A 26,902-nucleotide genomic window follows, 5' to 3' on the forward strand; every position below is an offset into this window, starting at 1 on the left:
GTTTCCATGGGAGCCTCTAAATGCCACTGCTTCTAGTAGGCAATCTTGACCCCGCCCCCTGCCCCGCATCATTTAAAAGACTCTTTCCAACCAAAGTTGAGGGCCCCTTACCATGTGCTTCTTAGTAACCCTTGTACTGTTAAATTACAAGGAATAGACACAAAGATCCACGTTTCTCTTCTAAAGAATGTTCCATCTCCTGAGTAGACTGTTTCCCCAGAAAGTGACCTCCAACTTAAAATAAGTTGATGCCAGTTCAAGAAGAAGATGATATCTGATATAGACAGCTAAAACACAAGACTCTGGGTTAGGCCTCTATCTAAATGAATACTTAATATTTAACAATTATTAACAGATGGGGAACATTTTCCTTTATAAACTCCCACTAAACTTCTTTCCTTTTGTCCTTGTTTCTCCCATGGTGGCACTACTATCACCAGCTGTTGCTTATGAAGCAAACCTCTTTCTGCAGTGAGCCCAGGACTATGCAGTAGGTAGCAAAAAGGTGCTTGATGGGTGTGTAGTCTCATGCCCCTTTCTGGTATTTCTAGCCTTCTGTGGTGAGTATCTCTTCCTTTCAGGCAAGACTGGATAGATAAAACATCAGAAATATATCCATCTTTTCTCAAAACCAGTCATTAGTGCTTGACACTAGTGTAATTAAGGATAATGTTCATCATTGGTCTGTTAGTACTTTACAGAAAAAGGCATGGGAAAAGCTTCTCAGTAAAAAATTTAGTTCATTAGTTTTAATGCTGCCACTACCCCAACTGATGTATGAAACAACAACACTGCCCCAATTAAAACCTAAGACAATACTATTTCAGGATGGTATAACAAATTTGGTATCATTTTTTCTGGTTTAACCCCTCCTTTGGTCAGCTTAGCCAGGTGGGCCCTTTATGTTGGGAACAGAGAAATCATACTAAAGATACCTGGCCCAGTAGCACTAGAGATATGGGATGGATACCCAAAGAATATTGTATCGACAACATATGTTTAAAAGTACTGATTGACATAACACTGAATAGGCACAATGACCGTGTATTTATTGGTTAGCTCGAAATAGACTGTCTTGGCAATGTGGCACTAACCTGTGGCCATGGTTATCCCCAGGAAGGTTAGGACAGTGTTCCCTTGGTTATGGTTGGGTACAAGGTTAAGTAGTGCATACCTTGTCAAAACCTTCAAATTTTCCTCATTTACAATCTTGTTGGATTTGTTGTGTCCCATTGGTATGCCCATTTAGCTTCCATCTTCATACCACAACATGTCATTTTGCCATGTAGAGACCCTAACCGATTATACACAAAAGGCACTAAATGATAGCTGCATGAGTATTTTGTTATTAAATAATGAAATTACTCTTGTGAGAAATGGTATATTATAGACCTGTATGACTTTAAGCATATTCAGTGCTGCCCACGGGGGAAGATGCACTATCATAAAAACTGAACGTTGTGTCTATATCCCAGATGAATCAAATAGCATCACTAAATTAAACAATGACATGAAAACCCAACTAACCAACCTTTCAGATCCAAAACCCTCTCCAAGCAATTGGCTAAGCAGCTTGTTTGGATTTTGGGGAATTTGATGGCAAAAGCTGTTATTTATCCTGGGAATTATAATCATATGTTGTGTTTTGGCCTGTTTTTGTCTACACTGCTGTTATGGCATTTGTTTGCAATGGAGTTGATACATGACTAAAAAGATTAGAATAATGATTGCCCGAAGAACTGCATTAATTGAAGATGTATCTGTTTAGCTTAACACAGGTCACAAAATCATTTTTCTCATGTTTCTTTAAATTTGGCCTATACTTCATCAACTTTATGGCTTGCCCAATTTCCCTTTTTCATGGCACATGACATTCTACGAAAGAACCTTCCTAGTGACATGGGACTAAACTCCTGAACATAAAAGGAAGCAAAGCTATTGTGGTCATCTATGATGCTTTCTTTGAAATATCTTTTTTTTTTTTTTTTTTTTAAACACGTAATCTTGCTCCTTCTAATCTTTGAAAGATCTTGATTAAAAAGGGGGAAATTTGAAAATGAGTAAGATTTAAAAGCCATTGGAATTTTTAAAAAATCACTGGAACCCCCAAAACATTTTAAGCCTTGACCGAGATGTGACTGTAATCTGAGTCACATAGCATGATTATAATTCTACTTCACAGACAGATTATAGCTTAACTCTTGTCCTCATTGTTATTTTTCTGTAAATGACTAGGAAAGACCAGAGAGGAGACCTTCCCTCCAATCACTGAACTTTGTTACAGATTAACTGCTTCCTTTATTGTCCTGTACCTAACTCAGACAAGATGGCACCTGAATAGGAACCCCATGACAGTTTCATCTTCACTGTGGAATGTTAAATATACCTTTCATGAAATAAAAGGACCTCCTTAACTAATCTGATCATTGTAACTGTGCCTTAAGTTTTACATAGAAAGATACTGAAATTCTGTGAAACATTCCTGAACTTTGTCTATATAAACGATCACAAACTTCTACACTTTGGAATACTGACTTCCATTCTTTGGAGCTTGTGCTTTCCTGGGCAGCCTGTCCTCAATTTTTGCTCATGAATAAAACTCTTTCAACTAGATTCTCATCTTTTTTGATTATTTTAGATTGATGAGCCCTATTTTCATATTTATAAAAGACAAAAGGTCTCTATCATCTGATTCATGTTCTACCCCTAAGCTTTCTTCTTTCTCATGGTCTCTAGTCCTCCTCCTGTTAATGTTAGGTTTTTAGATACCGTTTTTTAAAATTATTATTATACTTTAAGTTCTAGGGTACATGTACACAACGTGCAGGTTTGTTACATAGGTATACATGTGCCATGTTGGTTTGCTGCACCCATCAACTCGTTATTTACCTTAGGTATTTCTCCTAATGCTATCCCTCCCCTGAACCCCAACCCCCCGACAGGCCCTGGTGTGTGATGTTCCCTGCCCTATGTCCATGTGTTCTCATTGTTCAACTCCCACCTATGAGTGAGAACATCTGGTGTTTGGTTTTCTGTCCTTCTGATAGTTTGTTTAGAATGATGGTTTCCAGCTTCATCCGTGTCCCTGCAAAGGACATGAACTTATCCTTTTTTATGGCTGCATAGTATTCCTTGGTGTATATGTGCCACATTTTCTTAATCCAGTCTATCATTGATGGACATTTGGGTTGGTTCCAAGTCTTTGCTATTGTGAATAGTGACACAAAAACGTATGTGTGCATGTGTCTTTATAGTAGCATGATTTATAATCCTTTGGGTATATACCCAGTAATGGGATTGCTGGGTCAAATGGCATTTCAAGTTCTAGATCCCTGAGGAATTGCCACACTGTCTTCCACAATGGTTGGACTAATTTACACTCCCAGCAACAGTGTAAAAGTGTTCCTGTTTCTCCACATCCTCTCCAGCATCTGTTGTTTCCTGACTTTTTAATGACTGCCATTCTAACTGGTGTGAGATGGTATCTCATTGTGGTTTTCATTTGCATTTCTCTGATGACCAGTGATGATGAGCATTTTTTTCATATGTGTGTTGGCTACATAAATGTCTTCTTTTGAGAAGTGTCTGTTCATATCCTTTGCCCACTTTTTGGTGGGGTCATTTGTTTTTGTCTTGTAAATTTGTTTAAATTCTTTGTAGATTCTGGATATTAGCCCTTCGTCAGATGGGTAGATTGCAAAAATTTTCTCCCATTCTGCAGGTTGCCTGTTCACTCTGATGATCGTTTCTTTTGCTGTGCAGAAGCTCTTTAGTTTAATTAGATCACATTTGTCTATTTTGGGTTTTGTTGCCATTGCCTTTCTTAGAACCTAGAAAATAATCTTGGATCTATATTTCTTTTGACGTATATCCTCTTGGTGTTACCACTTTATTATTGAGGGCCTTGTTGGGGAGTTTCTCTGGGGAACGTGTGGGAGAGGGGAAGTTTGGAATTTGGCAGATTTTCTTCAGAGTTGTTTGATGTGCAGGTGCCTCTTTTTCTAGGTGCGGCTCTGAGGCTGTGATCTCTCCTAGAACGTTAGAGGCATGAAGCTAGAATATCTTCCCCCTCAAGGAGAGTAAGCCAAGGTGAGCTTATTTTTTTTTTCTTTCTGGTCTGCCTTCTGCTCTGCCTCACTGGCTCAAAGAAGTTCTGAGATCATGATATAGGAAGTACAAAATTCCTTTGGGTTCAGATTGTAAGTACTTTCCTTTTCTCTAGCTTCAGGAACAGTTCTTTCTCTGGTTTCTATGGTGGCCCTAACTCAGGGTCATTGCATCACCTAAGGAGGTTCTGTGACTGGAAATACCAACCCTGGAACTGGTAGGTGAACCCTTGAAGCATCCATAGGAATGGAGGGTATATTCTGGGAGGGGATTCTAAGGATGGGAGTATCTGTGGGTATATTAACATTTAAATTTATTTTTATTTAATAATATTGTTCAGTACCTAGAGGATTCATTTTTGGAGTTAATTTAATTTTAAAAATATTAAGTACAGGCCACGTGTAGATGGGACAAAAACCATAGGGATGACATGAGTTACTAAAGTGATAGAAATGATGCTTAACATATTTTGTATTGAGAACTGAGATAGTCACTGTGAGGACAGACACAGAAAATTGAGTCCAATTTCTAGTCCCCAAATACCTCACTTGCCTAACAGAATTTATATAGCACTTGATGCACTAAAATCACAAACAAGACACATACAGCACATACAGAGAAATCATCTATTAATCCAGATTGGATGGGATCTTTTTCCAATTAGTATCAATGCTAAAATTGATTTTAATTCAACAAATAGTCTACCATATTTCATTCAGTGTGATATCTACTGGATATGGAAAAGGCAATGAAATGGAATATTTCCCTACAAACGTTTCAGAATCTAGACAGGGAGCAAACACAAACAAAAGTAGACTAAAGGAGTATAGGTTCTGAATTTACAGTTTGTATAGAGTAAAATGTTGAGCACGGAGGGGAAAAATAGAAGAGACAGCAAAGTAGACTGAGAATGAATGGCTAAATGAGGAGGAGGAAAATGAGATATCCCTCATTATAAATATGAAAGGCCTAAACAGACTTAGTAATTCTATGAATCACTGGGTTCACATCTATGGTTTTCGCCCATAGGGGAATGGCTCTGTCATGGTGCCCTTGTGCCCTGTTTGTGTCCACATTGGCAAAGGCTTGAACCACAGCTAACCTGGGTTTTAGAAGAGTGCCTTATGATCCTCCTGGAACACAAGAGAATGGGAAGCGTATAAGAAGCTGCTATAAGACGATCTCTTACCTTCCTAGCTCCCCAGGAGGCTGTCATGAGACAGTTTCCCATCTACTTCCTGGTTCTGAGGCGGTAAGAGGCTTTCTGACCCATCCTCTTCAAAATAGGGCTGCAAAATATAAAATCAGTTAACTGCTGTCTAGATTTAGCTCGTCAGTAACAAAGTACTGTACAAGTTGTGTTGTAGTCTCCTAGTCCCTTTTGTTTTGGTGTCATCCTTTTTGGTGTGTGAGGCAAGGATCACAGGGATCTGGCACCTTTGGCTGATCTTTCTTTCACTGTCTATGTAAGTACTAAACTGCCTAAATCTAAAAACAGCTTGTTGAATTTTTACTAGTCAAATCAGTCAGGCCTTGGCTTTGCCTTATCATTATTTGTGAGCCTAATTTTGTGTCAATGTGAAGCCAGTAAATTTATAGTGTCCTTTTAGAAAACGTGAAGCTGCACAGTCCTGGTTAAGTAAAAAGATTCCTTGGCATCTGGTTGCACATGCTTTTGCCTATGTGGTGGGAAAAAGGTGGAGGAGGGTCCTTCTATTAAGGGATTACATAGGCCACATTAGGAAGGATAAGACTCCCAGGACCTGGTAATGTAACCCTTGCCTAAGAGGTAGGTGAGGGAGGAGAAGTAAGGGTCCTTGCACGGGGTCTGTATGAGCCCTGTTAAGGGACAGGACTCCCATAGTGTTACCATGTTACCTGCTGATAAACATTTGGAGGTCAGGTGGCTAGAAGTAAGATTGAAACCAGCTGTTCAGTTGATGCTTTGATGTTATTAAGAGTACATTTGTTGAAACCCAGTGAATGACCACTTACAACCACAAAAGTAAGTGCAAAGATGCACTTATTGGTGTAAGTTGCTCACCCTGTGCCACCCTATTCCCCCATTCTGTGAGCTTCTAGCTACCCTGTAATGGAGGTGCCTCTTGTTCTATGTTTCTGTTAAAAAAAAAAAAAAAAAAAAGAAGTTGCCTGGTAGAATTTGGGCAAAACTTGCTATGGAGACAGAAAAAAGTAACTTGAATGAGGCTTGAGAAGATCCATTGTGTATATAGTTGTAAAAATGTGTAATTGGTTTAAGATAGGTTACATACTTAAATCTTAAATGTTTATATGGTGTTAGGAAATTCCTCTGATGTCCAAAGTTTTCACTGTATAAATGATGTCTTGTTGGTTGACAAATTAAAGGTTTCATTATCAGCTCTTGGCTGCCTAGCTACAGGAAAAACTGATAAGCTCCCCCAAAATTGAAGGCCTGCTTATCAAATAAAATTTCTTGAAACAATGCAGGTAGCTTCACAACACTGAATCCCTCTGGCATCAAAGAAAAACTACTGTGTTTTGGAAACTAAATAATGGTATGTTCCTGATAGAAAAACTGTAACTCCTACAAAATTTGACCATTTGTATATAGTAAAAGAGGCCACACTATAGGGGACTTTGACCTTACCCTGACAGATTGACTCCATTCTAATTTTTAATCCTCTCTTCCTGGAGGCCTATAAAGTCACAATGCCTTTTTTTGGAAAAAAACACAGCTGTGACCCCTAAGCTGGGTAGCCAGGTATGGAACATTGGTGAGCAGTAGCACAGACCTGGTTACTGAAGCGTTTGGCAATAAGGGGGGATAAGTGGTCCTTGACCATAATCCCTGAGACCCCTGATGACTTGCATTGATAGAGATAAGAGATAGGGACTCCATAAAGCCAAAAAGAAGTATTCCATGGTTATTATCCACCCTTCTGTCCCATTGGGAGAACAAGACTGTTTTCCTCTAATCCGTGGCCATAACTGCAGATAACATGTGCCCTGATAATCAAGGGCAGTCAGTTACTCATACATGTGCCGCAGTCCACTCTTACAATGAGCTAGAAATTAGGTAAATTGGAGAAAGCTTTGAACAGATTCCAGTAAGAGTACAGGGGCTTGGCTTATCTGACTAGCAGATGAGATAGCCATTCCAGTTTTTGTAAATGAGAAGGAATGGAAATCACTCAGTCATCTAAAGACTGGCCCCATGCTCCAAGCCAGCCTGGCCACATACACATTGGCTGATAACATTGACATAGAAGAGTATGTTGAGACCACTGAGGAATTGTTTCAGTAGATATTTACATTCATAATGCAACAGTGACCAACCTGAGATGAATTTCTGTCATTTGATAAACACCTATGGGTGAGAGCAGGGGCAGCTATAACTTCCCTTAAGGTAACCTGAGGCTGGATTTATAATGGAGAACAAGAGTTCTTAGGTGATGAGATAGTCATACAGGGTCAGATTCACTGGTTTGTTCAGTTGGCACCACCAGGCTATCAGCGGCAATAAAAATCTTCTCTTGTGTCCCAGACATAGCCTCTGGAAAACTCCTCAGTTCCTGGGAAACAAAATACTACAGAACACAGGACTAGGAAAATGTCCTTCAGGCTAAGGAGGAGAGAAAGAAACCAACTGAAGATCCAGACAATAGTACCTTGTAGACCTGGCTATTATGCCAGGGTCCCCCAAGAGATTTATAATTCTCCCACGAGGGAAGTTCTCTCTCACTATCAGGCCCCAAGAGGACCACACAATTTAAAGATCCTGGCTGTAGGAGGGAAGAATCCTTAGCTAGATTTGGTATTTACTGTGGACAAACAGGAGGAGCACCAAAAGGACCTAGAATCCTTGATGAAATTTGTGCTGTTCAAGCTAGTGTTGACCCAACACCTTCAACACTACCTCTTAACCCAGGTCCTGCCCTGCTTCAAGAAAAAAACAACTAGGGCAGAGGCCAAGGTCCCTACTTCTCTAAGTGGGACTGGAGGCCTTATACACTGGTCAAGGCATGTTGCTGACTTGACAGCAACCAAGGTTGCCAAACCTTTTCAACTCTTTTGAACACTGGGATACAAGTCACTGTGATGCTGGGTAGCATCCATAGACATGGCTAGTCTGACAAGTGGAATGATGCTGTACCCCCCAAAATGTTCACATCCTAATCCCCAGAAACTATGAATATGTTACATGGCAAAAGGAACTTAGTAGATGTGATTATGTTACAAATTTTGAGATGGGAAAGTAATGCAGGTGGCCTCTAGAAGATTGAAAAAGCAAGGAAATAGATTATCCCCAGAAGCCTCCAGAAGAAATGCAGCCATACAAACACCTTAATTTTAGGCTTCTGATCTCCAGAATTGTAATAGAACAAATGTATATATTTTTTGAGCCCCTGAGTTTGTACTAATTTGTTGTAGCAGCAATAGGAAATTAACATAGCTTGAAAATTACTTTAACTAGATGTGGAAATCTCAGATTGGACAATGAACTTATAAAATCTTATATATGGGTCATTTGAGACCAGTATACACTCAAGTGGTTGTAACATTTCATGGTTGCAATGGATATACCCTGAGGGGAAATGACACAATTAGAACAGTGCTAGTAGTGTGAGTGCACAACCAGAAGCCTGCCAGACTTCCAGACTTTCCCAGTCTAGTCATGTTGTAACTGCAAAGCAATAAAGATATTGGGGTGGGAAATGGATATCACTATACTAACCAAGGACTAATGGAGGCAGAAGTGACTCAAGCAACTACGTAATTTTATACCTGTCCTGTGAATCTGTACAGACTTACCACTCAGGCCAGTCAGTCCTAAAAAGCTCTTTGAGCTACAAGTATCAGTAATTGACAGTTACACAGACTGGAGCTTATGACAAAACAGTGTGGTCACTAGGTGATATGGTTTTGCTGTGTCCCTACCCAAATTTCATCTTGAATTCCCATGTGTTATGGGAGGGACCTGGTGGGAGGTAACTGAATCATGGGGGCAAGTCTTTCCCATGCTGTTCCATGATAGTGAATAAATTTCACAAGATATGACAGTTTTATAAAGAGGAGTTCCCCTGCACAAGTTCTCTTTTTGCCTGCTGCCATCCATGTAAGATGTGACTTGCTCCTTCTTGACTTCTGCCATGATTGTGAGGCCTCCCCAGTCATGTGGAACTGTGAGTCCATTAAAACCTCTTTCTTTCATAAATTGCCCAATCTTGGGTATGTGTTTATCAGTAGCATGAGAACAGACTAATACACTAGGCAATGGTGCTTCCTGGGGTTTTGGACACAGCACTTGGCTGGCATGACCACCTGGCATAGTCCATTTGTCAGCCTATTACTGGTTGTTATTTGTTGCTGGTGGACTCTGAGAAACTAACAAAGCAGCAGCAGGTGTTGTGACACCCTGACATTTCTACTGTCAGGTGGGTCAGAAAGGAGAACATCAACAAAGTAGATGTTGCCCAATCTCTTCGTTTGTGCGGTTATAACAAAATACCATAGACTGGGTAATTCATAAGGAATAGAAATTTATTCTGTCACAGTTCTGGAGGCTGGAAAGTCCAACAGCAAGGTGGTGGCATATTTGGTTGTCTGGTAAGTGCTGCCTCCTCTGAAGGGGAGGAACCCTATGTCTTTACATGGCAAAAGGTGGAAGTGCAAAAAAGGGATGAGCTCCCTCCATCTAGCCCTTTTATAATGGCACCTAATCCTATAACAGCTCTACCCTCATGACTCAATCACCCCCCAAAGGCCATATCTCCCAATACTGTTGCATTGCAGATTAAATTTTAATATGAAATTTGAAGGGGACAAAAACATTCCAACTATAGTACCCAACAAGCATCCATTATTAAGTGGAAGTTGTATATCCAGGAAAAAGTAAGCTGGGCATTGTGGAGTCTCACAGTTACATGAAATATTGGCTCGTCATGTTTTAGATGAGGCTGTCTTAGATGTGGGGTCTGTGCCAGCACCTCCAGCTTCTTGAGGGCTTCAGTAAACTGAGGTTCCTGAGGACATCTGGGCCTGGTTTACAGATGGATCAGCTAAGTTCAAAACCAGTGAGATGTGCTGGGTCACTGCTGCATTGCATCTCCAAAGAAAACTGTGTACTGTAACTGCTTATGGAAAAGGGATGTCTGTTTAGTGATATATTTTCATGGTGTTTTCCCTGGAAAACATCCCCCAAAATGCACCCTGTTATATTTTTCATTGACTTACAAGCAGGAGTCAAGAGTCTGGCAGTGTAGTAACTGGTAGTAGGATGACTGGATGATCAAGTCTCAGTCCTGGCAGAGACAAACAACATTGCAGCAAATTGCACAGGACCACAACCTCTGTTAATGACTAACATGGATGCCCATGACAAAGGATCTTTTGAAGATGAACATCAATGGCAACAGCAAGATGATCAAATCTGTACTACCCATAAAAGGACACCTGGGTAGGGCATCTACCTGAATATAACATCACATGGAGTACAGTGATCTATTTACAATTCAGGACTGGGCAAAAACAAAAACAACAACAAACAAACAAGACCTAATGATTCCAGAACATGAGATTTGAAGCCTGGCAGATGTGTTCAAACTGAAAGCTATGCAACTAAGTGGCAAAGGGAGCTTTGGGGCACATAGCCAGAGGTACCAGACCTGGCCAATCCTGGAAAATATGTACATCCTATCCTCCTCTTGAGGCTACCCCTGGACATTGACTTTCATAGACAACTTTTCAGGCATGGCATTGCTGTTCTTATCAACTTAGCAAATGGGGGCCATACTATTCAGTGACTCTAAGATGGACTATGTTACATATTTGGATTCCCTGAACACATCTGGTATTGCCTTTATAGCAAAAAGTAACAAACAGTGGGCAGCCGTATAGATATTCTCTGGATATTTTATGCCCCATATCATTTCCAGGCAGCAGGTGCCACTGAAAGATAAAGTGGACTCTTAAAGGAGAAAATGAAAAAGGCAACTGGTTAACCAAGGCTCAGATCCCAGTGGAACACACACTTAAGACAGGCAGTTTGGGCTCTAAATGTGGTGATTCTTCAGAAGGGTAACTCCTATTTAAATAAAATGTTTAATATGAGGCTGAAGAGTGGGAAAGGAAGTCCCGGCTGGCTGTAAGAAAATACAAACCATAATTTTCTCCTCTCACTCTACCTTTTTCACTCCTACACCTACTGCTGGGAAATCAAGCTACTAAAACTTGTAAGCTGTGGGGGTGGGAGATTAACCTAATGCTTCTTTTGCCATCTGGCTATATTTGGGCAATTATGGACATTGATGATACTGATCATAAATATGAAATGACCGCTTCTAAGGTGATCTTGGCATGACCCACATGTCAGGGAGTGTGAGATAATCTAGATGGTACAAGAAATACGAAGAAGAAACTTCCAAACCACATAGGGATGAGGTCAGAGATATGGAGTGGGTAAGACATTGGGAAGACTGGAAAAACAGTGAAGTGACTGCTGCAGAAACAAGTCACATCAGTCTTGTGGCTGTGGAAAGAGAACAACCATGAACAGTGAGGAGAAAACACCGTTGACCCTGAATGGTCAAGAGTTGGAAGGGAGACTATTAATCTCTCTCTCTCAGCCCTTGTTCACAGGGCATCTGGCCAATTTCATGTTCCCACCATTCACAACTTAATTTCTGGCCAAGAAGAAATCCCAATCTAAGAATTCTCAGAAACCTCCTAACATCCACGGACTCCAGAACTAGCCTCCAGTTGAAACAATAATAAGATTAATATTTTGGACACTGATATAATTCCCTTTAGCCTCATCTTGTTATTGTTGGGCTCTTTTCTATGCTTTTCTATGTTTAACTGCCTTGACTACAAGTGGCTGAAGTCTATCCTGCAGATGGGTTCAATTATCCTACTACGAGTTATAGTCATGGTCACTCTACTCCAATGTTGCCTAAGACAAACAGAACAGATTTGGTATAATGAGTAGAAGTAATTGGGATATCTGATAGGGTCATATAATAAAGAGTCTGACTCCAGAATTATGAAAAATAAATGTCTGTTGTTAAAACAACCCAGTCTATGGTATTTTATTAGAGCAGTCTGAGTGGACAAAGATAAAAGTCTACTAAAGTTATGTTTGATCTGTATAAGCAGAAAACTTTAGGTAAAATTCACAATCATAAAAATAGTGTCACAGCTCCTCAATCAATTCTCAGATGTGAGCCAGTTCACAGACACAGAAACTCTTGAATTGAAAAGGAGGCCAGATCTCCTTGAGCAAGGACCCTGAAACACTGCCAAAAATGGATATTATTAATCTGTCTCCCAACATTTCCCAAAGGCACCTAAAGCCTTATGCCAGGGTAACTATGCATAGGAGAAAAGAAAATAATCAAACCTTTCAGGGACTACTATTGGCTCTGACACTAATTCCAGGAGGCCTAAAACATCACTGTCAGAGTAAGGTTTTATGGAGGTCAGGTGATCAATGGAGTTTTAGCTCAGGTCCACCTCATAGTGGGCCCAGTGAGTCCCTGAGTCCATCCTATGATTATTTTATTTTAAGAATGAATAATTAGTGTAGATATACTCAGCAACTGGCAGAATCTCAAAGAATGACTTTTGCAGCGAGGGCTATTATAGTGGAAAAGGACAAGTGGAAGCTGTTAGAACTTCCTTTACCTAGGTGATATGGTTTGGCTATGCCCCCACCCAAATCTCATCTTGAATTGTAGTTCCCATAATCCCCACATATCATGGGAGGGACCTAGTGGAAAGTGATTGGATCATGGGGATGATTTCCCCCATACTTTTCTCGTGATAGTTCTCACAAGATCTGATGGTTTTATAAGCATCTGGCATATCCCCTGCTGGCACTTCTGTTTCCTGCCACCATGTGAGGAAGGGCGTGTTTGCTTCCCCTTCTGCCATGATTGTAAGTTTCCTGAGGCCTCTCCAGCCATGTGGAACTATGAGTCAATTAAACGTCTTTCCTTATAAATTACCCAGTCTTGGGCAGTTCACGCTTAGGCAGCCTGAGAATGGACTAATACACTAGGAAAGTAGTAAACCAAAAGCAATACCATGTTCCTGGAAGGATTGCAGAGATTAGTGCCACCATCAAGGACTTGAAAAAATACAGGGATAGTGATTCTCACCACATCCCCATTCAACTCAAATATCTTACCTGTGCAGAAGACAGATGGAATTTGGAGAATGGCAGTGGATTATCATAAGCTTAATCAGGTGGTGACTCCAATTGCAGCTGCTGTTTCAGTGTGGTTTCATTGTTTGAGCAAATTAACACATCTCATCTGGTATGCAGCTATTGATCTGGCACATGCCTTTTTCTTCATACCTGTCCATAAGGCCCACCAGAAGCAGTTTCCTTTCAGCTGTCAAGGCCAGGAATATACTTTCACTGTTCTACATCAGGGGTATATCAACTGTCCTACCCTGTATCATAATTTAGTTTGTGGGGATCTTGATCATCTTTCCCTTCCACAAGAAATCATACTGGTACATTACATTGACTATATTGTGCTGATTGGACCTAGTGCATGAGAAGTAGCAACCATTCTAGACTTACTGGTAACATATTAATATGCCAGGGTATGTGAAATAAATCTGACAGAAATTCAGGGGCTGCCTTCTTTAGTGAAATTTCTAGGGGTCCAGTGGTGTGGAACATGTCAAGATATCCCTTCTAAGGTGAAGGATAAGTTGTTGCATCTGGCCCCTCCTGCAATGAAACAAGAGGAACATAGAGAAGATGTAGATCAAAGAATAGAAAGTTATGGTATGTAGGATGAACGTCTACACATCTAGTGTACAACATGAGGACTATAGTTAATAATATTGAATCATATACTGGTAATTTGCGAAGGAAGCAGATTTTAGGTACCTTTATTACAACAACAACAAAATTGAGATGATGGGCATGTTAATTTGCTTGACTGTGGAACTCAGGGTTCTGCAACAAGTCCGGGCTGCTCTGCAAGCTACTCTGTCACTTGGGCCATATGATCCAGCAGATCCAGTGGTGCTTGAAGTGACAGTAGCAGATAGAGATGCTGTTTGGAGCCTGATATGGTTTGGCTGTGTCCCTACCCAAATCTCATCTTGTATTCCCATGTGTTGTGGGAAGGGCCCGGTAGGAGGTAACTGAATCATGGGGACAGGTCTTTCCCTTGCTGTTCTCATGATAGTGAATAAGTCTCACGAGATCTGATGGTTTTTAAAATGGAAGTCTGTCTTCACAAGCTCTCTTGTCTGCCACCATGTGAGGTGTGCCTTTCACCTTCCACCATGATTTTAAGGCCTCCCCAGCCATATGGAATTGTAAGTCCAATAAACCTCTGTCTTTTGTAAATTGTGCAGTCTCAGGTATGTCTTTATTAGCAGCATGAAAATGGACTACTACAGAGCCCTTGGCAGGCCCCTATAGGTGAATCACAGTGCAGGCCCTTAGGATTTTGGAGGGGATCCCTGCCATGCTCTGCATTTAAATACTCTCCTTTTGAGAAATAGCTCTTGGCCTGCTACCGGGCCTTAGTAGAGACTGAACAATTAACCATGGTAACCATGGGCCCCCAAGTTACCATGGGACCTGAACTGCTATTCATGAAATGAGTGTTATTTGATCCATTAGGTCATCAAGTTGGGTGTGCACAGCAGTACTCCATGAAGTGGAAGTGGTTGTGTGTGTGTGTGTGTGTGTGTGTGTGTGTGTGTGTATAAATAAAATCATGCCCAAGCAGGCCCTGGAGACACAAATACCCTATGATCAGTTGGCAGAGGAAGAGAAGGCTCGGACCTGGCTTACAGGTGATTATGCGTGATATGCAGGCATCACCCAAACATGGACAGCTATAGTGCTACATCCCCTTCCTGGAACATCCCTGAAGGACATTAGTGAAAGAAAATTATCCAGTGGGCAGAACTATAAGGAATACAACTTTTTCTGACTTTTCTTGGAAGGAGAAATGTCCAAACATGGGATTACATCCTGATTCACAGGTTGTAGCCAATGCTTTGGCCAGATGGTCAGGGACTTGGAGGGAACATGATTGGAAAACTGGTGATACGCAAGGTTGGGAAAGAGCTATGTGGATAGACTTGTCTGGGTGAAAAATGTGAAGATATTTCATCTCATGTGAATGCTCACAAAAGGTGACCTTAGTATAGAAGGATCTTCATAATCAATTGGATAAGATGACATGTTCTGTGAATACCAGTCAGCCTTTTATCCCAGTCACTCCATCATCATGCAACGGGCTTGTGAAAAAAGTGGCCATGGTGGCAGGGATAGAGGTTATGCATGGGCTCAGCAAAATGGATTTCCACTCACCAAGGCTGACCTGGCTACAGCTGCTGCTGAGTGCCCAAACTACCATCATCAGAGACTAACACCAAGTTGCCAATATGGCACTGTTTCCCAGGGTGATCAGCTGTCTACCTGATGGCAGGTTGATTACATTGGACTACTGTGTTAGACTATTTTTTTGTTGTTTACAACAGAATACCTGAAACTTGGTAATATATAAAGAAAATAAATTTATTTCTTACAGTTATGGAGGCTGAGAAATTCAAGGTCAAGGCGTTGCATCTGGTACAAGTCTTCTTTCTGGTGAGGACCCTCATAGAGGTTGTTTTTGTATGCCCAAGGTGGTGCAGGGCATCACATGTTGAGGCGACTGAGGAGTGTGCTCACATATAGTTCAGGTCTTTCTTCTCCTTCTTATAAATAAGAAGTTTTACTCTCATGATAACCTGTTAATCCATTAATCCACGAATGAAAAATTAATCCATTCATGAGGGCTCTGTCTTTTAAAGGCCCCATCTCTCAATACTGCCACATTAGGGATTAAGTTTCAACATTAATTTTGGAAAGACATTGAAACCATAGCAACTTCCATTATAAAAAGGCAGAATTTTATTACTGGAATAAACATTTACTCTGGATGCTGGTTTGTCTTCACTACATACAATGCTTCTGCAAAACTACCATCCATGGACTTACAGGATGCCTTATCCACTGTCATGGCATTCCATACAGTATTGCTTCTAATCAAGAAACTAAGTTCACAGCAAATGCAGTGCTGAAATGAGCTCATGCTCATGAAATTCACTGCTTTTACCAAGTTCCCCATCATCTTGAAGTACCTGGCTTGACAGAACAGTGGAGTGACCTTTTAAAGATTGCAAGCTAAGTGACAATACCTTGCAGGGCTAGAGCAAGGTTCTCCAGGAGGAGATATATATGCACTGAATCAGTGTCCAATATATGGTGCTGTTTCTCCAATAGCTAGGATTCACAGGTCCAGTAATCAAGGAAGGGAAATGGGAGTGACAACACTCAGTAACAAGCCTTGTGACCCACTAGCAAAAGTTTTGCTTCCTTTCCTCACAACCTTATACTCTGCTGGCCTAGAGGTCTTATGCCCAAAGGGAGGAATGCTTCCACCAGAAGATACAATTATTCCATTGATCTGGAAGTTAAGATTGCCACCTGGCCACTTTGGGATCCTCATGCCTTTGAATCAACAGGTAAAGAAAGGACTTACTCTGATAGTTGGAGTAATTCTGACTACTAAGGAAATCAGATTGCTACTCCTCAATGGAGGTAAGGAAGAGTATGTCTGCAATATAGGAGGATCCACCAGGGCCTCTCTTAGTATTATCATGTCCTGTAATTAAAATCAATGGTAAACTATTACAACCTAATTCAAATAAGACTACTAATGTACTTAGGAATGAAGATTTGGGTCACCCTACCAGAAAAAGGACTATGACCAGGTGAGGTGTTTGCTGAAGGCAAAGGGAATACATAATCAGTAGTGGAAGAAGGTAATTATAAATACCAGCTACTACTATGTGACCAGTTACAGAAATGAAGACAGTAGTCACTATGAGTATTTCCACCTTATTTTGTTATATGTTTGTGTTTGCATGTGTATGTGTGTGTGTGTGTGTGTGTAGCAAATATCTTTTTCTTCTCTAATCTCCTTTTCACGTAACACAAGATGTATGAACTTTTTATCATAGTATTTAACTTATGAGATATCAAAGAGATTAAATGCAAAGACTTCACATCTTCTCCTGGGGAAAAGGTTATTCACTTTCCACTACATGCAGAAGAGTTGTATCATGTTAAGTAGAAGTATGGTTATTGTCTTTTTTGGGGGATAAAGTATGGTTTAAGATGTGTATGGGTGCCAATTTGACGAGCATTGGACTTGTGATGGTTAATGTTATATGTCAACTTGGAGGGTGTTTTGGGATGAGATTAATGTTTAAATAAGTGAACTTTGACTAAGCAGATGGCTCTCCACAATATGAGTAGGCCTCAGCCAATCAACTGAAGGCCTGAATAGAATAAAATGGCTGACCTCCCTGAGCAAGGGGGAATACTCTAACAGACTGCCTTTGGACTTCATCTGTACCATGAGCTCTCCTGGGTCTCAAGGCTGCCAGTCCACATAGCAGATTTGGGACTCACCCCAGCCACCATAATTTCATGAACCAAGTCCTTATAATAGATGTGCTTCAATATATGTATACACATCCTCTTGGTTCTGTTTCCCTGGAGAACCCTAATACACAGGGTAACCCTATAATCTTAGGGTAGTTACTGAATATAAAATAGAGGACAAACATGTATGCCTCCATTTAACCTTCATAATTATTGTCTTGACTAAATTCCCCATGGTTATAGCATCCATGGCCCTAAAATATCCAGTAGTGGGCATGGACTCTCAGACTCATTAAATAATAAATCAAAATTAGATTGAGTCTTTGGCATTTACAAACTGACTTGAAAAAATGAGCCTCCGTGAAAAACTCCCCAACAATATACAGAGCTAAGAGAGCCTAGTGTCAATTAGACATTGACAAGACAATGGCTCTTAGCTCAAGATAGAGCCTTCAAAGGATTGCAACCCGTTTTACAAGGCCTATTTAGATAAGAGGGAGGGTGATTATATCCACTGCTTCTCCATTTAACAGCTTAATTTGGCCCATTCCTAAACTTGGAAAGAATGAATGAGACTTCTTGATGAATTACCACAGCCTTTATGCTGTGGTCCCAGCAATTAGACCAACTAATTATTATTACAATGGAAATTATTGACTCCATCCAATCAGCAACTGATAAATGTTTTGCTATTGTATATTTGGCTAATACATTCTGTTTAGTGCATACTTCAGTAGCCTCTCTTCCTTCCCCTCCAAAGTGAAATGGTACACCTTTACCTGGCTATTTAGAGGGTACCTCAACAGCTCTGCTATCTCACACAGTCATTGGAGGCAAGACCTTAACTGCATCTAACTTCCTCCAGGAGCACAGATATGACACCACATTGATGGCATTCTTTTCTAAGAGAATTCTTTAGAACACTCATTCAGGACATACAAATATTCTAAGAAGGAGCTCACAAAAAGGGGATGGACCACTGCCCCACACAGGGCACGAAGTCTTGCCACCTTGTTTAAATTCCTGAAAATTATTGGTAAACTGAGGGCTGTTCCATCTCTGACAACATTAAAGCATGCCAAACATATTTAGACCTTTGTGGGTTCTGGAGGCAACATTTTCCTCACTTACAAATTTTACTTTGGCCCATTTATGCCATTACTTGCAAAATAGGCCCACCTTGAGTGGGACCCCCCTCCCAGCAAAACACTCTAGAATTTTTTCAACCATATTAGTGCCACTCCCACCCTGAGACTTCTTCACTGTAGAAGCTTTAGCATCCTCCTCTAATGCCTCTTGGAGTCTTTATACCATCCATGATGGCTATGAGTTGCCCATGACCTTCTGATGCAAGAAACTGCCTTCGTAGGTCTTATGCTGTATATTGTTAGAGTGGCAACTGCTGGATACATACTGGAGTCTCCTGGAAATAGAGGCTCTCATAGGCACTCAGCTCATTACCTTCCATTTCCAGCTGCGATTAATAAACTTTTGAATACCCTGTTGATGTGTATTATCGCTCTCGATATCTAAACCAAATTTTGCATGGGGTCCATTCTGTGTCTTTAGAGTGGCCATAACAGGTGGCTTATGTTTGTAAAAAGAATCCTTAGGTGGATATATGAAAGGAGAGTGGAGTTGTAGGGGAATGGCTCCTCCATGATGACCTGGCACCCTTGCATGTATCCATATAGGCTTGAACTGCAGCTAATCTGAGTTTTGGTTAAATGCCTTGTGATTCTCCCAGAACATGAGAAGATCAGAGGCTGTAAGGAGCTGCTATAAGGCCTTCTCTCAGTCACTTCCCTCTCTCTTCTGAGAGGCTGTCTTGAATGAATTTCTCATCACTTACCAGATTCTGATGAGGTACGGAACTTTCTGTCCTGTGCCCTTTGGAATAGAGCTGTAGAATATATAACCACTCAGCCGCAGTATAGATTTGCTCCTCAGCCAGGGAGTATCCCTCAACTTGCGTTATAATCCTCTAGCCCCTTTTGTTTCTTTGTTGTCTTTTAGGGTATATGAGACAAGGACCCGGGGAGTTGGCCTCTTTGGTTCATTCTTTGCACTGTTTATGTAAGTACTAAACTGTCTCAATCTAAAAGTGTTTCCTTGTATCTTTACCAGTCAAATCAGTCAGGCCTTGGCCTTGTCTATATTAGCTTGTTACCATATAATCCTAATTGCTGTCTTATGTCTTTTACCTGTAAACTAAAATAATTAGGATACTTGTGTTCATTCAAAGGTTCTTACATTAAATAAATACTGAAGGAATACAATGTTTTTAACTCATTTGTATTTGGGAAGCCTTAAGCCTTCAGTGAATTATCAAATGCAGCTGTGGTGCCAATTTAGCACCTAAGGGTGCTAAAGCACACAGTACTTTATGAAGCTAAGAAGTCAGGAATATACTGGTACTGGAAAATCCTGAAAAATAAAGGCATGGTTTATAGATGAAATATTCTTTCCAATAAAGGGAAACTTAAAAAAAAGAGAAACTTGATCAGAGATGACAGTCTTATGGTATCTGATTTTTCATATTTTCAGGTAAACAAATACCTGGCAAAATAACAGCTATGTATCTTTCACAAGTAGAAGGTGTGACAACCATTTATATAATAAACATGTTAGGAACATCTGTGGGATGCCATATTCCAGGCTCTGTGCCTGACTCAGGACACAGACACAACCCAGTCTGGGTCTCAGAGCCAGTGGACCTCAGAATTAAGAAGACAGAGATATTCAGGCTAATAAGTATAATTTTGATAAGAACTATGACAACACAGGGCTGGGCATGGTAGCTCATACCTGTAATCCCAGCACTTTGGGAGGCCAAGCCAAGCAGATTGCTAGAGCCCCAGAGTTTGAGACCAGCCTGGGCAACATAGTGAGACTCCATCTCTACAAACACTAAAAAAATAGCCAAGTGTGGTGGTATATACCTGTAGTCCCAGTTACTCGAGAGGCTAAGGCAGGAGGATTGCTTAAGCTGCAATGAGCTATGATCATGCCACTGCACTCCTGTCAGGGCAATACAGCAAGATCCCATCTCTATGAAAAAAGAACTTTTTCAAAAAATATCAAGAAGGGCTTCTCAGAAGCAGCGATTTACAAAAGTAGGGACTGTAATTACTGCAAATTTACAGATGAGAAAATTGAAAGTTAAGAGAGGTAAACTAATCTGGCAGAGGCCATACAGCCTCTAGTCAAGACAGTTTTGAGCCATAGCTTGTTGGATTCCAAATCAATAAATTGTTTTAGTTTACATCCACCAAAGTACAGCTTCCCTGGCTCTGCTCGCCTCCAAACTTAAAAAAATAATCTGCTACAATCAGAGTAGACTCAAATTAGAAAACAGTTTCCAGGGAAAACTTGATGAAAGTTTTTCTGGTATATCATGGTACCTTCTCACAGGGGAATCTTGGAACTGAGAGCTCTGTCCAGCTATGATTGGTAAAAGACTCTAAGGTAAACTTTTCACCTCCCCTTTTCCCAGTAACAGTTGGTTCTGGGGAGCTGCTTGCACTTGGGGTTAGAACACACTTAAAGAACAGAAGTAGAAGGGGCAGCTTCCGCTTCAGTACTTCACACTTAGGAAGGAATTCATCTCCCCTAGGAGGGACCTCTTATACTCTTCTCACTTTCTGCCTGTTCCTTCTTGACTCACAGAAACATCAGGGGCAGACTCCACATTTGTTGATGTAAGCACGGCCTTTACAGAATTTTAAGCACAGTCCAGAACTGAAGGAGTATCTGCAATCTGTGAAATGCAAAATGGTTCACTGAAGTCAGGAATGTTAACTGCTTAATTTCCTGTTTTACGTACCTTCAAATACAACTTTAAACTTAATTATGTGCAACTAACAAGTCTACAGCTATTGTTTCCCTAAAAACCATTTAAAAAGTGGCTTATATAGGTTTTTATAAAATTCCATAAACTTTCCCCTTGGAGACTCCACCTCTTTGATTTTTCACATTTGTATGAACTGGTATGTAGGTGTTATCAAAACCCCTGCTCACCAGCATATAAGAATCCATTCTTACTTTCCAGTATGAATAAATAAGAATTTAGCTTTTCCTATTTCAATGGGCCAAATTAAAAGAAAAAACTGCTAACATTGGTCTACAGCAAGGGAACTGCTAGCCACTCCAGGGTATTTCTCCCTTCTCTTTTTGGGCATTTGACCTCTTGGGCCAGAAGCAGTATGCCACAGCCAACCTTTTTTAAACAATCTAAATGTTTTCCTTTTTTTCTACCTTATATATTAGGCTTAATAAGAAGAACTCCAGTAATTACTTTTATAAACTTTATTACGGAAAATGCCAAACATACAAAAATAGAGATGAATATATATAATGAACCTCATTTTAGCCGTCACCCAGCTTCAACAATTATCAAGGCCAATTTCGTTTCATCAATCTTTGCAATGCACTTAACATCCAGATTTACTATTTTGAAGCAAATTCCAAGAATCATATCATATCAGCCACAAATGTTTGAGAATGTAGATGAGGACCCTTCTTTCTAAGATAATGATAAAACCATTATCCTAATACCAAATACCCCACCAATGTTCAGATTACCCCGATTGTCTCATAAATGTATTTGTTTTACAGTTCGGTCAAATCACAATTCAAATAAGATCTATACAATTGGTTAATATGTCTCTTAAGTCTCTTTAAATCTATAGGTTCATCCTCCATCTCTTTCATCCTTGCAAGTTATTTACAGAAGAAACTGAGTCATGTGTCCTGTAGTTTCTTATAGTCTGGATTCTGCTGATCTCATCTCCATGGTGTAAAATAATGTTTCTCTGCCCTATTTTCTAAAGATTAGGAATTATTTCTAGGGGCGTGGTCAAATTTAGGTTCAATATTTGGGCAAATATTTTAAGAGACGGGGTCTCATTATATTGCTCAGGCTAGACTAAAGCTCCTGGGCTCAAGCTATTCAGCCTCAGCCTCCTGAGGCAAATGCTTAACACTGTGCCTGGCTTTGCAAATATATTTTATAGATGGTGTAGAATACTGCCATCTGGAGGCACATGTCTGGGATGACACAGACATAGGAGTAAGAATTTTTGCTTTCTAGTATCTCACAGCTGCCTTGAAGCAGTTGTGTGACACTTGATAAACAAAAGTCACATACATGCTAGACAGATTAGAAAGGGATTGTTTAACCATTCAGTATCATTACAAAATATGAACTATTTAAACAAATCTTCAGTGATGTCTACCATATTCTAAGCAATATCTTATATGCTAGATATATAAAAAAGACTAAGGAAACAAGTTCCTTGGATTCAAGGGCATATAATCTGGTGGGAAATACAGACACATAATCATAAAAGCACAAAAAAGGCCACAGGTGCCAAGTTAGAATTCTGTACAGATACAGCGGTAGTGCAACAACCTGGAGAATAGTCATTGTAATAAACAGGGAAGAAGTGTCCAAAAGCATAGGATGAGCTGTGTCCTTGGAGTGCGAAAGAGCTCATCTGTGCTTCACAATTCCATTCATCCATTCACATACTTGATCCTTTCAAAGTAAATCTGAACAACATCTATGCCATTCACCTAAAAAAAAAATCTTATTAATAGGGTTTTATTGGTTCATCAGTTCCTCTAATCAACAAATATTTATTGAGCTCCTACTATGGCTCATCAACCATTTTGAATTGGAAAAGCCTCCAGTGAATTATCCAATGCAGTTTCCCTGTGAGGCCAGATGAGAGCCTGAGGGAATAACAGATTGTCCCAGGTACATTATGAAGCTGAGAAATCGGGAATACACTTGTAGTAGACATTTCTAATTTGTGGATCAATGACAAATATCTCCAAATTCCAGGCACTGTTCTAGGCTCTAAGGATATGGGGGAGGATTCAGTCTGGGTCCTAGTCCTCGAAAAGTTCATATTCTAATAGGCCAACAGTCATTCAGAAAGATGATTGCAATGCGAGAATGATGCTGAGAATATTTGTTTTGACTGGTGCTTCCACAAAAGGAACTCTGAAAAAGAAAACTCTGGCCAGCTGTTAGTACTGTAAGCTCTAACCTCCCTTTTCCCAGTCAACAACTATGGAGGGAAGAAATGCTTTTTCTTACAATTGAACTCCACTTAAAGGCAAGTGAGACAAGGAGCAGCTCCAGCATCAGAGCCCTTTAAAGCATCTATCCCACAAGGGCCCTCTAATGTTGCTGTTTCTTTACAAGCTCTTACATATACACACTTCAATTTTTATCGATTTTCTAAATACAAAAATGTTGAAATCTTTACAATGATTCTGTCAAATGAAACTATATACAGGACTTAAAAATATTTATAGCCACCTTTCACCCCTTTCAGGGTTACTTCTTTCAAAGGTGACCTGATCAACAGAACATAGGTTTCTTAGAAAATATGTTAACCATCCAGAGCAAATTCTGTATCAAGCAACCAAACTTACCTTTACTCCAACATGTCATCTTCAAAATTTTTTTAAAATAAGTAGGTACTTGTCCAGTGGGGCACGAGTGGAAAGTCAGTCTTTTTTATTTATTTATTTATTTTGAGACGAGCGCCCATACTGGAGTGCAGTGGGGCGATCTCGGCTTGCTGCAACCTCCACCTCCCAGGATCAAGCGATTATCCTACCTCAGCCTCCCGAGTACCTGGGATTACAGGTGCGCACCACCATGCCCAGCTAGTTTTTGTATTTTTAGTAGAAACGGGGTTTCACCATGCTGGCCAGGCTGGTCTCGATCTCCCGACTTGGTGATCTGCCCGCCTCGGCCTTCTAAAGTGCTGGGATTACAGGTGTGAGCCACCAAGCCCGGCCCCCTGCCCCCACCCATACTCTCTTCAAAAACTAGGCTTTTCCTCAACTGTCACAGGAGATGAGATCTAGAAGAGGAACCTTGAATTTACATAGCGAAACCCAAAATTTCTTAATAGAAAGTGCATAACAGTGACCCATAGAACAAGACTCCGTCTCAAAAAAAAAAAAAAGGAACCCCAAATACCTGTCAATAATGTTTAAGAGATATGACATAGTCTAGGTTGCTCTACAAATTAGGAATGATCTGTTCATTTGAATACCCTTTTCACAAAGTAGGCTTTCCTTCTACCTAATTTCAGACATGGCTGGGGGAACAGAGGAAGGTCCAGAAGAGAGATTTAGGTATTCTAGATGGGATTCCTGACTTTAAGCAAGTATTGAGGCAAACGTGAGAGCTTTTAATTTGGCACCCAGAAAAGGCTGTCCTGTGAGACAAAACAATTACTCTCTATCATTGAGAGGTTGTTCAGGTATCCTAATAGTTTGACAACTCTGTACCAGCTGAACATCACTAGAACTAACTCAGCTGGGATGTAATCGCCATAAAAGATTCCATTCCTGTGGTTACTGAGAGTCGGGGAGGCTTAAGCGGAATGTCACTACATTCAAATATGGGAGGGAGACCACTTTCTTTCAAAAACAAACTTAAATCCAGAGAACCATGGTTCTTCTACGGTATCCAGTAAGGGGCAATGGGAGTTGGAAGTTGAGCATGGGAAATCAAATTCTGTGAATACAGTTTTTCTGGTAAGATGTGCTTGGCTAGCAGATCCCCAGCAGCATCTATTCAATAAGGTTAATCTACATGGGAAATAGCGATTTGAAGTCAGCAGTGAAAAATTACTTGTGAAAATTTTTTGAAAACCAAATGATCCACATAGAAATAGAAAAAGAAATTTCTGAAAGGGGCAAATGAGATCCCATTTCTGAGGCTAAAGTGACTGTCGAGTGCAGAAAGAGCACAAGATGTAGAATTTCCTAATGTTTTTACAAATTCAAAACTGATTTTTTAAACCAACTCCCACCACAGAAAGGCTCCCTGACAAGGGCGAACGCTGTGAAGGAGAAAACAACTCAAGGGAAAAAAATACTAAAAGATGCCCACACAACCAAGCTGGTCAGACTTCAAAGGCCTCCACTACCAAGCAAACCACAAGGCTGGTATCAAAAATGCGCACGCACGCTCACCCACGACTATGTGTGAAATGTAAAACCAAAAACATCACAGGGCGCACAGGCAGACACACACACACTCCCCACACGCTCCCCACCCACCCCTCGCCCCCCCCCCAAACAGCCCCCAAAAGCAGGGTGAACAGTTAAGGCACCTAAAACCCCAAGCGGCATAGGCTTCCCCGAAATATTTTACAGTGTAACCAAGAAGCGATTTGGAAAGCATCTGAAAAACGTGCAAACTGAAAACAGGGCCTGGCAACAGTTTGCAAGCGTGATTCAGAGGGTATGCCAAGGAAACAAAAGCCTCCCTCCTCCCCGTGAGACTGCACATGGCACGAGAGGTGCTCCAGGCGGGATGCATTTTAAGCGAGGCAGACAAACAGAAGTCTGTGTGGGCGCGAGCAGTACATACTAGGGATCGCTATCTGGCGAGGATGGGGCCATGGAGTTTCCATTGGTTGGGGAACCGCCCAGCTTTAGTTTCTCCAGATATTCGGCATGCACGGGCTTGTGGCACTGGAGAACCTTGATGGCATCTTCGACTTTGAACCACTCTCGCTTCCTCCCAATGCTAACCGAATCTTCCCAATCCTCCAGCAGCTCCGTGACAGTCAGTACATACACGTACGTTCTGTGCTTGCGGTCCTGGTTCTGTTCGAAGACGCCCAGGAGCCGGCCTAACTTCCCCTTGACTCCCGCCTCTTCGTACACCTCTCGGACCGCCGCACCGCCCGGCTCCTCCTCGGGCTCCATGCCCCCGCCCGGCACGATCCAGCGGTCCGGGTACCGGCTGCTACTCACTAACAGGACCTCGTCCTCGCGCTCGCTCCGGAAGCACAGGCACGCCGCCCGCTTCTTGAACCCCTCGGGGTCGTAGGTCCGCGTCTGGTTGGGTTTGCACTTCATCCTCGAGGCAGCCTCCTCTCGCTGCTCCCTGCTGTGTAGGCCGCTGACCCTGCTGCTGCTGCTGCTGCAAGGGAGCAGCCAAGGTGCTGGGAAGAGAAAGGGCCGAGGCGAGGGGCGGGGAGAGAGAGGAGCCTCCGTCTGCCTGCGAGCCTTGGGAGGGGAGAGATGAAGCTGGGCGGGGCGCGGGTGGGGGCGGGGGCAGCAAGGCGTGTCAGTCAGCCAGTCCGAGCCCGCGACTCTCCACAGAGCCCACCCGCTTCTGCGAGGTGAAGCGCATTCTCGGGCGAGTCCACGCTCCCGTTCATGTGCGTGTTCGCAGAGGAGGGCCAGGGGCGAGGGCAGGGGGCGAGGGGCGAGGGGCGGGAGCGGGGGTCTCCTGGCTCCCACAGCGCGCGAATCCTCGGGCCCACTGCGCAGGCGCTTCGCACTTCTGGGACC

The 26,902-nt window shown here is 41.5% G+C and overlaps 1 protein-coding gene and 1 long non-coding RNA gene across 2 annotated transcripts in view; one reads left to right on the forward strand and one right to left on the reverse strand.

Moving 5' to 3' along the window:
• Positions 1-19,892, forward strand: part of LOC103231988 (uncharacterized) — a 59,919-nt gene extending 40,027 nt beyond the window's left edge. The window contains exons 2-3 of the long non-coding RNA XR_497050.3: positions 4,006-4,089; positions 19,580-19,892. This is a non-coding gene — a long non-coding RNA (uncharacterized lncRNA). The remainder of the gene's footprint in view (positions 1-4,005; positions 4,090-19,579) is intronic.
• Positions 19,893-21,860: 1,968 nt separating this feature from the next.
• Positions 21,861-26,609, reverse strand: LOC103231987 (diphosphoinositol polyphosphate phosphohydrolase 3-beta). Its single transcript, XM_007991736.3, has 2 exons — positions 25,971-26,609; positions 21,861-23,140 (listed from the first exon to the last, which is right to left on the reverse strand). Coding segments are annotated over exons 1-2 (495 nt in total). The 5' UTR covers positions 26,465-26,609; the 3' UTR covers positions 21,861-23,139.
• Between the last annotated feature and the right edge of the window lie 293 nt (positions 26,610-26,902).

The sequence above is a fragment of the Chlorocebus sabaeus genome, chromosome X (assembly GCF_047675955.1).
Source record: "Chlorocebus sabaeus isolate Y175 chromosome X, mChlSab1.0.hap1, whole genome shotgun sequence".
Taxonomy (NCBI): Eukaryota; Metazoa; Chordata; class Mammalia; order Primates; family Cercopithecidae; genus Chlorocebus; species Chlorocebus sabaeus.